This window comes from Balearica regulorum, chromosome 1 (assembly GCF_011004875.1).
Source record: "Balearica regulorum gibbericeps isolate bBalReg1 chromosome 1, bBalReg1.pri, whole genome shotgun sequence".
NCBI classification, from domain to species: Eukaryota; Metazoa; Chordata; class Aves; order Gruiformes; family Gruidae; genus Balearica; species Balearica regulorum.
Window position 1 is genome coordinate 146,232,371 of NC_046184.1, and position 14,454 is coordinate 146,246,824.

General features: G+C 37.0%; 1 protein-coding gene across 1 annotated transcript in view; it reads left to right on the forward strand.

Annotated features, from left to right (window-relative positions):
- Positions 1 to 14,454, forward strand: part of TMEM131 (transmembrane protein 131) — a 105,695-nt gene that overhangs the window by 19,888 nt on the left and 71,353 nt on the right. Inside the window, exons 2-3 of the mRNA XM_075737682.1 lie at positions 692 to 753; positions 13,359 to 13,399. Of these exons, the coding sequence (XP_075593797.1) occupies positions 692 to 753; positions 13,359 to 13,399 (103 nt within the window). The remainder of the gene's footprint in view (positions 1 to 691; positions 754 to 13,358; positions 13,400 to 14,454) is intronic.

Here is a 14,454-nt window from a genome sequence, read left to right on the forward strand (position 1 = left end):
GCGTTCCCTACATTTTGAGAGGAACTGAAGAACAATTGCCTGACCAAACATTTAGCGGAAATGAGTGGAGGAGGAATGCTTAATTTGAGGATCCTATTTGTGACTGAGGCACGAACTTTTCATCAAGTTTACTCATATGATGCAACTGCTTCTAAACTGTTTCAAATTTACTTACTGTCAAGATGGAGAGAGTTGTTGCCACACTATTAGGGAATGGTGTGAACAAGGCAGTCCAAGTGTACAATTAAGATTTTAGATGTATAAATGAAACTGAAAATCCATTTGTAAGTGTCAGAAATTTTTGTGGGCTTAGATGTATTCAACCAGTATGACTGACTGGGTACCTAAACAACTGAGTTTAAGTACTGAATTAGCTTGGTACAGCCAGTCTTTGTAGGGAACCTAGAGGAAGTTGTTCACTTTGGAGTTAAACATTTTTATGCCAAAAGACTGATTTGCAAAATGTGGTGCTTATTAATATGAACATCTTGGAACTGGAGCTGTCAGAGAAAAATTAGTATCACAGATTTGTGTTTGGTATTTCATTAGACTCTGCATTGTAATCTTGGTTTGTCATAGCTCCATCTACAAAATGAGGTACAGCAGATTTTAGATGTTTAAGTTGCTCTTTTTAATTTAATAACAAAATGTTTTCCTGTTAAGTTACTTAGTTTTTTGTTTTTCTTTGCAGCTTTCATCCAGTCGGATGGCATAATAGAAATGCTACGTTTTGATGAAGGAGACCTATTGCAGGTATGTAGTCCAATTAAATCATCTCAACTAGCAATGTTTCATCCTCTTTTTGATAGCTGCTTTTTGAAACTCATGGGTGAGTGGATTTTTGAAAATAAGCAAACATCAAACTTAAGTCAAAAAACTTTCAGACCTTCTAGAGTTATTTTCAGCAGTATGCTTTGGTGTGACCTGAGGTGCTGGCTCCCTGATCTTTTGTGTTGAGAAACTAGTGAAGTTTACCACAGGTTCTGTCTGGCTTGTTTGTCCAGGTTTTTTTTTTTTTTTCCCTTCAGAAAAAGGAGGGGATGCTTTGTGTTTAAGACTCACCTTGACAGTAGAGTTGGGATGCAATCGGATAGCACAACTAGAGGAACTGGGAAGTGTTGCAAGATGCCCAAATATAAAGGCAGCCCTTGGGGCCAAGCTGCCACTAGCCTTAAAGAAAGTTCAGTTTAATGCAGTGAGGTAATTGCTGTTGCAAATACATTTTTGGGGGGTATAATGTTGCCATTCTTGTCAGCTTTCTTTTGGCATGAGTCAAAACAGACAAAAAGTTAACTTTAAAGAATACATGCTGATATTTTGAGATGGTGGTGGTAGTAGTTGGGATGAAATGCATAGCAACGTGGCTTGATACTTTAGAACTAACTACATAGTTCTGAAGTTCTATTGACTAGAATTTCATACACATGCGTTTTGTGGATTGTATTTATGTTGAGAATACCTTTTGTTTAAATTCCTTGATGATGTTAGTCCTGGTAGTTGAGAGGGAGGAGAGGAGAAAGAAGAAAGCAATTGTTTAAATGATTGGAACACATGGCATGTGACTGTGTTCAACTTCATTTGTTACCAGTGCAGTGCTTAATTTCTAATTCCTATCTCCCATCTAGAACAGTCAACAAATTTAAAAGCTGTATAGTTCTGGGCCTGTGATAATATTATTTGTTTCAGATTTATGAAGGTGGTTTTTTCTCCCCTCCCCCGAAGTTGTTTGGGTTTTTGTTTGGTTGGGGTTTTTTCCCTTCTTCCACTGCTTGGTCCTTAATGTAAATCAAGAATAACTTGCTATAGATTTTAAGATCACAATGTACAAGGATAAGATCCTTCAAAATTATCCACTCTGGTGTCAGAAAATGTTTCAGTTAAAAACTAACAAATAAACACACACACCCCCCCCAAAAAAAACCCACCCAACCCAACAAAGCCACAAACAAGCAAACAAAAAAGCCCCAGTTTCCTCATTAAACAGTTGTTTAGAAGTCATGTGCTAAACACATTCTCGTGGTAGATGCCTATGTAGTCTTATTTTTGGACATACAGAGTAGAATGGTGGAATTTTTCCATATAGTGGTTACAGTCGCAATTATTACAGTTTTTCACATAGAATTTCTTTAACTTGCATGGAGATACCACCAATCAGTATAAATATAGGAGAAAAAATCACGAGACTTAGTTTCTTTTCTTTTACATACTTTATCAGAATATATATTGTTTGACAAGAGAGGTTTAATAAAAATGACGGACAGTGTTGGCCCAACTTTTAAGAAAAAAATTATCTAGGTGAATTCACTTACCTACATTTTAGTTGTTTGTTTGTTTTCTCCCCAGGATTGTGGGTTTTTTAAAAAACTAATTTATTTTAATCTTACAAATCTGAATTAATTAATTTATTTATTTTAACACACTGTTGATCACTATAGTTCTGAGGACTAGAAAATAATGTTGCTGCTGTGAACCACCTCAATAATTAATAAAAAGATGGAGAAGTAAAATGGATCGTTAATCATTCCAACTTTATTGCAAGAAGCAACAGAGACAGGGAAATTAGTTTAAATATTATGGTGGGACAAAGTCAAGGAATTCTGGATGTTGCACTGTAAACTTTACAGTGCTTTGGATTGCATTTGGCTGCCGCTTATACACTGCTGAATATTTGATTTAAAACAAAGCAAAAGAGACAAAATTTCTAATAAATTGTTTTTATGTTTTATATTACAGTTGTGGCTCTTTAGCCAAAAATACCTACGTAAGTGAAACCAGTTCCTTTTAATCAGAATGATACAGCACGTTTTCTCTAGCTTACAATTTATTTGGGTTTTTTCCTGTAGATTTTAATATGGTGACCTCTTGTGACTACTTACTGCAATTAAAAGATAAACCCAAAGCAAATATTTTGTCATAAAAACAGATTTACATCTTATGAACAGCAGTTACTAAAGTTTTAAACCTACTTTAGTGTCATTGAATGTTTCTTTTTCAGGCTTTCTGTAAGTTCTCACAAATGTTTGTTGATTCTAGGTCATACATCATTACAGCACAAATATGATGTAGTAGTAATTGAGTATTGTCTAATGTTATGTCACCTTCAGGTCTTTCTTTTAATATAAAAAATAACTGATTCAGTTAAAATGATTAATAATCATTGAAGTGCCAAAGGCATCTCCAGTCTTGGTTTATTTTCCCCCCCTCAGATAATTTGATATCTTTACAATGGAAGCAAGCCTTTTTCTTGTTGGAAGGAGTTGCTTTCCAAGTAAGGTAAATCAAATGCCGAGCCTTACATAATTTAATCATTAGGGATTCCTGCCATCCCCCTCCAGATAGGTGAAACACTCCTTATGTGTTTCAATCACATTTTAGGACTTTTGTAGTAAAAAATAGATGAAATGTGTTGGAAAATTGGGTTTGACCAGACTGACTCAAAATCATTGTTTATTGAAAGAGCATAAATCTCTAAATATCTAAGTAACCTTGCATTTAGTAAAAATAATCTGGCAGTGGAAACTTCATTGGTTCATGCTAGTGGATAACACTAATGAAGTGGAGACTACTTTCTCGGTGTGGACTTGCAGTATGTGGATTAGAAAGTGCTACACCGTGTAGCTTTGCCGTCTGTCTTAGCAAAAGTGAGAATTTTATTCTTTAACATACATGTTTAGATTAAAGGTTTATATCTGAATAAATTTATGCTACTTCTGCCCGTGGATTCAATTACGATAATGAGACAATTTCCTAATTCTGTCTGTTCTTCACATGAATGGTCCCTGTAAGGACTCAACAATTTTTTTAACTCTTCAAATGATTTATTTGAATCCTGAACATAAGGTAAGAATTGTATTAGTGTAAATTGTCCATTGCTCAATGCAATGTAGGGTTTGGGTTTTTTTCTTCAATAGCAGACAATTTGCAGATGTCTATATAATTGGTTGACACTTCAGAATCATAGATTTCTTTGGTTGGAACAGACCTCAGGAGGTCACCTTGTGCTTTCTTCAGGTAGTGTTGTGTGTAGATGGACTACCCTTGGCAGATGCTTGACTGTTCTGTTCTTGAAACCTCTAGAGAAGTAACTTTCACAAGTTTCCTTAAGTGCATATTTGTTTCATGTCTAAGCTGTACTAAAAGACACCTGTAGCTTCTTCATGGAAATTTTTAAAAACAACCTGTAAGGTTCTTTACTGGATTTTTATTTGTTTATTTAATACTTAAAGCATAGCATTTAATTGGGACATTAGTACTCCGTGGCTTTGATAAAGGACAGAGTAGTTGCTTCCCTGTGTAGTAACACTTGTTTTAGTAATTCCAAAATGAGTTGTAAATTTTTGACAGCATTTTGTTGGCTTGTATGGTTTGTATTTCACTATGTTCTCCAAACACATTCTTTAGTGCACTACCACTTAGTGAGTTACTCCCAGTTTTAGATTTGAGCTCTCCTTCAGCTGAATTTTGCTTTGTCAGTGTCAGGTCATCTCCTCCATGTGTCCTGATTATTCGAACCCTTGTCCAGACCTGACAGATGCTTCAAGCCCCTGACAGTGATGTCATCTGCAAATATTAGGGGTGCTGAAATAAACTACAACAGTTACTTTTAATAATTTATCCTTTCATGTTAAGCCAGCATACTGTCTCACTTTTTGAGGACTTTATTTTGAAAAGCAAACAGTAAATTTATTTTTCAGAGCCAAGTTTTCATTTGCTTTGAGTTCATAAAGGACTGTTTCCCAGGTCATTCTATTTATTGTGAGAGTTCTTGCCTTGGGTATCTAATGTTTTCCTGCACAATGTAGTTGGGGCTGCTATTTTCCAGAGTGAGCGATCTTCTATTCAGACTAAGTGTTTAGAAAGTACTTCTGCTTATGTAGTAGTATTTTTAAAGTATCATATTCGTACAATGAAAAAAGGAAAATGGTAAAGCTCTTCAGTGAAATTCTCTTAATATAAATCACTACACTTACCCTTGCTGCAATAATCTTAAGTGTATGAAATGCTTTTTTACAGGCGAGCTCCTAGAAATTATTTTACTGATACTTACTGGTTTGCAGAATAGTTAAAAGAGGAGAAAAATAAAATCTGTGTGATTACATATACTTTATACATATTTGCTGTCTTTGTTCATAAACTGCTGTAAACTGCTAGTCGCAAAAGCTGGTAATGAGAATTACAATGGTCCTAAATGTCAAATAGACAGAACCTTAACGTGGCTTGTGGTGGCTTTGCAACGAGGAAGCTGTGGGACTGAGGTACATGCATGGGAATCAGCAATGCTGATTTCTTACTTAAGGGATTTTAGTATTTTCTACACGATCTGTACTTCATTCTGTATGGCACGGTAGAGAAGTATCTTAACAGAAGTGGCAACCATTCAGTTCTGGTGTATCAGCGATAGTGTTTTCAGAGTGTGAAGTTTAAATGTATTTTTTTTATTACCTTGAATTTTCATATTGTACATTGACTTTTTTAAAAGGCTTTTGATATGATCTCCATTGATACCCATATAGCCAAACGTCTAAGATACAGACCTCATAAGTGAGCAATAAAATGGCTGGACCATTGACCTCGATGGGTGTACTCTGTGGTACAAAGTTCAGCTGCCAGTTACCCCTCATGAAGCTTGATATTGAGGACAATACTGCTTCATGTCTTCGTTAGCAGCCTTGATGGTGGTATAGTGAGTACTCTCAGTAAGTTTGTGGGTGCTACCAAATTGGGCAAAGTAGTTGATACACTGGAAGGCAAAGCTGCTATTCAGAGGGACTTTGGCAGGCTGACAGGAGCCTCATGACATTCAGCTAAGGCAAATGGAAGTCCTGCACCTGGGAGAGAATAAACCTGTGTAACAGGACAGGCTGGGCAGGGACTGGCTAGACAGCAGCACTACAGAAAAGATCTGGGGGGTTCTGGTAGACAACTAGTTGAATATTAGTTATCCGTGTGCCCTTGTAGCAAACAAGGCCACCAGCCTACTGAACTATATGAACAAATGTGGAGCCAGAAGATAAGGGGTGTGATTTCCACACCCCTACCCCACCCCTCCCACCCCCTATCACTTCAGAACTTGTGGGGTTGCAGCTGGAGTACTGTGTCCAGTCTTGGCTACCCAGTAGAAGGAAGTCACTGACATACTGGAGCAAGCACAGCAGAGAGATACCAGGATGATCAGGGACTGGAATGCTTCTCACATTAGGATGTGTTTCTTCAGCCTGTAGAAGAGCAGACCAAGGGGAAAACTAATTGCTGTGGGCAGTGTAAAGTTGACAAAAGTCAGATTTTTCATTGTGCTTAGAGGAAGGATGAGAGGCTTTGGACACAAATTTCAGTGTGGGACATTCCAAACCCATGTAAGGAAAAAGGTTTTTATACTTCAGGGTGATGAAACACTGGACCAGGTTACTCACAGAAGTTGCAAAATTTCTATCTTTGGACATACTCAGAACTCTGGCACAAAGCTGTGAGAGACCAGCATTAACTAGACCTCCCCTGAGCAAGGGTTGACTAGGTGGCTTCTGGAGCTTCCTTCCAATGTGTGTGATTTTATAAAAGAATAAAAGCCATTCTAGTTCATTGCCATCACTTGCGAGCAGCTGAAGTCCTTCTGTTGCTCACTAAAAAAAGGGGCAGTTTCTTCTTGTAGAGGAAGAATTGCCATCCCCAGGCCTCAGTTTAAAAGTAATTAATTGATGCCCAGGAGTAAGCGACTGTTGCAAAGCCAATGTCAATAGCATGTGTTGCATCAGCTAAAGTCATCTGATGTTTTTGTTTCCTTATCTGAGTTTGGGTCATGAAGGAGCATGGCAAGAATGACTCAGTTCAGTCCACTTTCAGCTACCTCCCAAATTACAGCATTAAGTTTTTTCATTACCTTAAGCAAGATATTCATCGTTAATTGTGTTTTTTTAATTATCCTACTTATTAGCATAGAGCTCGTGAATGCAGCAGTGAAGATTTAAACTACCATCTACGTATCGTTTTCGTAGCTGCCTCTTAACATATAGTTGCAAGCAGCACACGGCTTCTCTACAAGAAGGAACCAGACTTACTATAAAATAACAATATGTAAAAGGTTTACACAGAATTAAAACTGGAAGAGTCTTTTAAATTACTGTGGATACTCTTATGCAGGAATACCGAAAGCTTTGGTTGTTGAGAATTTTGGTAACATTAAAGAGCATTTGTCCAGAAACCTCAGGTCTTGATTAAGAGCACCTCTCTGCTCTGTGTCGCCCTGCCCCCCGCCATCCTTGTTTAAGACATTAGGTCTTTAATTCAGTTGCTTGAACATAGATAAACAGTGCTATTTGAGTTGCCCTGGGCTGTCCCGGACATCTACATGGATCTGGCAGATATGGCACAGGGCAGAGGAGAAACTGTGTGCCCTTCAGGATGTCAGTCTGAGACCAGGCAGGTTGCCCTAGGACATTAATCTCGAGTGGCAGCAGATGCCTATGTTTAGATGACTGAACGCAGTGCTAGGTAATATGACCTCTTACCAAGAAGTGAAGAATAGCTATTATAACAAACTGATGAGACATTAAAATTAACTTCTTTTTTTGTTGGTTGTTTTTTTGATGGGATGTTTTTGTTGTCTGGCTGAAGTTAACAACCATGGGTATGTCTTTAGAGACAGCCTTCAGACTGTGAAGTGTGGGTTTTGATTCTCCATGTGTGCAAGGTTGTCTGGTATCATTCCACAACTGTACTGAGACTGTAAGGTGTGCTTTCAGGTACAGATTCTCTGTGAAATCTTTCTTAAGTGTATGAGCCTCTGGAGAGAAATTGTTTTAAGGCTGAAACTGGTGCTGGCTGACTGCCTTCAAATTTTCTAACTCACTATGTGCAAGTTGTCTCAAGATCTTTATTCTAAAATCCTTTTGGTTTATAGTTTAATCCTTCTAGGGTTATATAAGAGATAAATTAAGGCATGCAACTGTTAGTAGCAACAGCCTAAATGCATATGCTATCTTTAAATAAAAAATAAAATAATCTATTTCCAATACTGAAACACAACCTTTTGGGTGGAAGGATTATAAACCCGCAGTACTGGTAAAAGTACTCTTTTCCCTCTCCTGCTTCTTTTTCCCACTCAGTTGTATATTTCTGCTGGGTTTTTTTTTGTGCTGACCTTAGTTTTTATTGTTAGTCAGTTGGATCAGGAAATAATTCCACCTGATTTTTTTTTCCCTTGTAACTTAGCTTATTATGTCTCTTGAAATATTAATAGTGTGCACATGCAGCCTTGTTCCTGATCTGTACATTGTAAGGTAGTATTTTGTTATTTGTAATACTTCTCCTGTACAGATAAGATTTAATAAATTTCTCCTATAAATCATACTTTGCTAATGCTGCTCTATGACAGATGTATCCTATATAGGAGAAAAGAATAAACTGTATTTATTAAAGAACATAATTTTATTTCTCTTTACCTGATAAACCAGCAGTATTCAACAAAACCTACACTTTAAATACTGAATTGATCTGGTGCATGGTTTTAGTTCTTGGCATTTATGTTTGACAGTTTTGTGCAGTCACACAGGAAAAATAGCATGCCATACTGCAGCACAGTAGGTCCACAATTTTACTTAAAGATCAAATAAAATATTTAGAACATGTAACTGAACACATTTGTATGTTTTTTGTTTACTGCACGACTGTAAAGATTGACGTGTAATAAAAATGAGTGGTAATTATAGATACTACCACATGAGATTTATTTTTGGTTTAGTTCCATGATGCTGTGGCTGATGAGCTGCTGAAGTTGGTATGGTATTTCTTTGCTCTTGATTGACCCTGATTTAAAAAAAAAAAACCACAAACCAAACCCAATAAAAAATCCACCTAAAAACACAAAACAAAACCCACACAACCAAATACCCACAAAAAAACCCCAAACAAACAAAAAAGCAAGCAACCCCTTGCTCAAAACCCAAAAAGTGTCATTGAAATAAATTTATCATTTTGCTTGTATTTAACAGACATCTGAAAGCAAAAAACAGGCTTTTCTTTGTAAGCTTGAATCCTTGATAGATTTTTGCTCTTAAATATATTTCAGACATATAATGTCCTACCAAAATTATTCGTGATGTTAAACTTTATGTGCCGATATTAAACTAATATTTTCCTAGCAAATCTGAAATTTCAGAATATATGAGGGAAAACTTCAGTGTATGATCAGCTAGAGAATTCATTTCTCAACAGTTAACTATAGCCATGGCTATGTAGTAGTTTAGCTATTGTCAATGATATGTATTTCCATTCGTTTCTTTATTTTTCTGGAGTTAAATTTGATCTCTACTGCCCTGAGTCTAAAAGCTGGCCTGGGTGGGGTCTTAGACTAAGACTAATATTAGGGGTATTGGCTACCAGTTATGGTGCTGTAGAGCATAGATAACAACTTTCTCCACGGAATAATTTAAAACTTAATAGAACATGCTGTCTTGTTAGAGCCAAGGCTAGTTCTCAAGGATGGGATGGTCTTGGTAATGCCTATTTTCATTGCCCTGTCATAGGATCTGAACCTGTTAGCTCCATCATCTGACTGTCAGGTAACTGCTGGTAATTAAATTCTGTGCTTTAGTTACACTTCTAAAGAAAAATCAATTATTGAAAGGAAGGTTGTATTTAATTGTAGTAATAATGCACTTTCAAGGACATTGGTAAGGAATACAGGGTGTTTATACATCTGTTATCTTCACAGAGTAAGTTTGGTTGTTGTTGTGGTTTAACCCCAGTTGGCAGCTCAGCCCCACCCAGCCGCTAGCTCATTCCCCCTGGCAGGATGGAGGAGAGAATCGGAAGAGTAAAAGTGAGAAAACTTGTGGGTTGAGATAAAAACAGTTTAAAGTAAAAGCCGTGCATGCAAGGAAAGCAAGACAAGGAATTCACTCACCACTTCCCATGGGCAGGCAGGTGCTCGGCCATTTCCAGGAAAGCAGGGCTCCATCATGCATAACGATTACTTGGGAAGGCAAATGCCATCATTGTGAACGTCCGCCCTCTTCCTTCTTCTTCCCTCAGCTTTATATGCAGGGCGTGACATCATATGGTATGAGATATCCCTTTGGTCAGTTGGGCTCAGCTGTCCCAGCTGTGTCCCCTCCCAACTCCTTGTGCACCCCCAGCCCACTCACTGGTGGGGTGGTGTGAGAAGCAGCAAAGGCCTTGGCTCTGTGTGAGCACTGCTCAGCAGTAACGAAAACATCCCTGTGTTAGCAACGCTGTTTTCAGCACAAATCCAAACCATAGCCCCATACCAGCTACTATGAAGAAAATTAACTCTATCCCAGCCCAAACCAGCACAGTTGTATAACCGTATTTCACAGGAACAGTCTCAGCAATTTTTGATTGTCTCCCTCCAGTAGGCAGGAAAGTCAGTGGTGTGAATGCACAGCGTGGAGGAATGGAACTGGTGAAATCGGGAGAAGAATGGCTTTAAATGGCTGTGCTGTAGTAAAAAAGGGAGGGATATATGCAGTTGTTTGGTAGAGAGGAATGGCAGATGATTGCAGTTAGTAGAGGAAACACTTGAAATGGATTTGGGGCATTTTTTGGTACATCTGTATTACTGATTGTATTGCATAGATTTTCAGATCGCAACCTTCCTCCTCATCAACACGTGGAGCGTACCGCTTCCTACGTGCATCAGAGATGTGCAGAAAGCTCATAAATGCTGGGACTTAATGAGCAATTTGTTCGTTAGCCTAGATCAACGGCAGCTAGCTGTGGTGAAGATCAGTGTGCTTCTCAGCTACCATCAAATACCTCAGGCTCTTGAGTCCTCAAAAGCAAGCAGTAGTCTGTTGCTACTGAGTAGGCTGTGCAGCATCTCTTGCAGAGCCCTCAAAGCCAGATGTAGTCTGGTGTGCTTTTAGAGAGAATTGGTACATCTGCAAGCTGTAGGCAATAGTCACATAGCTTAAAATAAAAAAGAAGAAAAGAAAAAGAAAATTGGAAAGGCAGACAGTGATTCATGGTTGTCAGACTTCTGATAGAAAAGTAGATAATAAGAATGAGCATATGTAATTATAAGTAGCTGTTTGAAGCTTATTAAAACCATTTTTAAACTGCTCAAGCAATGCATATTTTCTGCAGAGCTTATGAAATCATGCTGTTGTGAACTAGAGGAGATCGCTGGCCTAATGGTTTGAACGAGTGCTTGTATGAAGGGTTAAACCAGCTTTTGACAGCTCAAGTTCTTTTTGGATGGAGAGAAAATCTTTTCAGCTGATTCATTTTCATTCCGTTTCTTACCTGTTTTTTAAATAGAGAAATTAATGAGTAGCAGTTTAAAACCAGAAGGTTTGCTCTCATTTTTCCAGTCTGATGAGAAAAAAAAATAAGGTATGGAAGGCAGAGGTATGTTTTCTGATTAAATTCTTTAGATTTTGGAGCTAATCAATTAACTTGTTAGGCAGTACTTCCTAGGAAGTTTCAGATACAAAACATTTTGTATCTTAAGCGTTCATCAGTTAACTAAAACTGATTTTAAATTTCTGTTTTCTTCATTTTAATTGCATTTCTCTTACTATTCTGAAACAATTCACTATAGATTTTTAGAATTTATTTTTATCTTACTGGAAATAGAAAATGGAGGGTGACATCAGAAATGAAGAAGCTGAACTAAAAGCTTGTCAGTATGTGAGTAGTTTACCTTAGCTAGGAAAACTTAATGGAAAGATTTGCAAGCCAATATATTTTAATGAAAAATAAGAAATGCCCTGTTTTCCTAGTTACAGTACAAATGTAATATGTAAGTTCAAACGAAAGCTTGCTGAGTTTAAATGAAAACTTGCCGATTTTTAAATTATAATAAAATCGGTAATATAAAACAACTTACCTTGTCTCTTAGCATTCTGTTCAGTAAGGAAAAAACTCCACTGTACTCCGATCATGTACTTCAAAGTGTAATTTCATGTGAACCCCTTCCTCCTGCAACAACCCTTTAGCAATGCAGTCTGCCCCTTATTTCAGAGGTTTTAAAACAAATAAAGCTAATTAATGCTCTCCCTAGGCATTTAAAACTGTAAATAAATCCTCAAATTACAAACAGATTAGCTTTGTTTTATGATATGCTTCCAGCTTTCTTTAGTTTGATACGAATTGCAGGGTCAGTAAACTAAATAATTTTGTTTCAAATCTGAAACGCTACTTAGATTTGCAGCCCAGAATTGGTCCTTGACATGAATCAAACATTAATGTTTGTGGATTAAGTGGTTTAATAGTAGTAATTATAACATTTCAAAGAAGTGTCTCCAAAAAGCAAAATAGAAATTCTTTTATTAGAGGACTTTTTAAGTAAAGATTTTTTTAAAAAAATTATTTTAAGAAAAAATACTTTTATCTTAGGAAAAGCAAAGTAGGAAGGTGTAATTTGTAGGTGAAATAGAAATTAGTGAAGTGCCCAGCCAAGGGTCTTGATTTTAGTTCTGAAATGAGACACGAAAAATTTGCGTTCCCCTTGCAAACAAATGACATCCTTACACTAGAGGTGGACTGTGACAGGTGAGCCAAGGTGCACCATAAACTTTATCGGACCTGTAAGCTTTCTTCCCGCTCCCAGAAGATAAATACTTGTCTTGGCCGTGGAATGCCTTTAAGAGTAGGACTGAAATCCTCAATTTGATCCCCAAATCCTATGGGAAGACACAAGTTTTCCAAGTCAGGTATGTTTTAATGTTAGCTGTATCAGGAGGAAATTCCATACACAGCCTTCTCAACCAGTTGGGATTTCTTAGACAAGGGTAAACTACTGGAATTTCCTAGACAACCCCATCCTCCTTGTTTTCAGGTAATCAACCGTACTGTCCAGCGGAGTGGTAGTAAAGGTATGAATAGTAGAGGCTAGAAGATCATTAGCAGGGAAGGAGATGAAGTTTCCTAATAAAAGGGAGATTATAGTGTTCTTTGTTTTCTAGTTCATTAAATTACACCAGTGAGATAATTGCTTGACTGTTAATTTGTTTTATATGCTTTTCTTTGTAATTTGTTTCTTACATCTATGCTAGGTTTTTCTTTTGCTCCCCTACGATGTTATAATTTCCTGTACTCTTTTCCTCCTCTCAATTTTTAAGTTGTTAAGTTGCTGCTTGTCTTACAGTTTGTAGGAGTTCCTGCCACTGGAACTGACAGCAGTTCTTGGCTGGGGCCATACAGTTTTTTGGTAGAGGCTTAATTTCTTTTAAGTAATTAATTGGAAAAAAACAATTTGCATTTTCTGCTCCAGATCAGAACTTTTCCTTTTGTCTTTCAAGATCTGATCTACTGATTGCTTACAGTTGCTGGGGTTTTTCCCACAGGAGGTATAATGCTGTCAAGTGTCTTAAATTTAAAATTATTTTTTTCTTTTACAGACTGAGAGAACTATAGGCCTCAGTTCATATCAACAGAAAAGGTAAGCATGAATGTCTAGAAGTTTAATACAGCCATCCTATTGCAAGATTTGTGATATTTTTTGTAAGAATAATAAAGTTTTAGTGTAAACAAGACCAAATACAAATCGTGTAATTTTCCCATTATTTGTCTCATACAGAGGAAATTTAAACTAAAATGTAAAACAATTTTTAATATTGGACAGCTAAATCACTTCACATACGGAATAAGAAATGGAAGAATTATTTAATTCACTTTGTAATGTATACCAGAGAGTAACTCTGTGTAAATGAAGAGGGGGTAAACTGAGACTGCTTGTAGATTTTTATTTTTATTTTTGAATCATTTTATTGAAGTCTTATTGGGAAAGGAGTGGGTTTGTTTATCTGCTTCAAAAGTTCTTGGGGTCCTTTTGAAGGAAAACTTTATGATGTTACTTTCAATAGGTTCTTCCCTATCCCCGCAGTCTGTGTCACGTTGTGTCGTCATGTTGTGTCATCCTGTTGTCATGTCGTTCCTCCCCCCCCCACCCCAAGCCATAATCCATTATTGAAGAACTTTGCATGTATAGTATCTGAGAAGGAAAAGAAGTGGCCTCTTGTTTTCCCTCATCCCTAATTTTTCTCTGGAGACTCCTCAAATATTCCTGTATTTTTAATGAGTACCTTGAACAGTAATAATGAAGCTTGTTTCTTACACAGTAGCATTCAACAAACTGTCATGTAAAGCATAGCTTATTTTCAGTAAATACAGCTAGATTTTTTCATGGGCTGCTTCCATTTCCTTCCCAGGAAATCTAGCAGAAGGATTATTCTTTTTCTCATTTCAGATGAGTATATGAAAAGTTCTTATTTTACTATGTATATAGTTGCTTAAACATGGGCTTAGGAGCGTTCTCTTTGCAACAAGATTTGAAAAATCTCTGGAAAAAAAGCAATGATTTTCATTTTTCACTTAAAAGCCTTGATCCTGTTTGTATCACTTGCCACCAGTCTCTGCTGGCTTTTGATTGATCCTGTGATGTAGATCTCCTGAATTGCATGAAAACACTGTAGACTTTGGCTTACCTAGTACTAG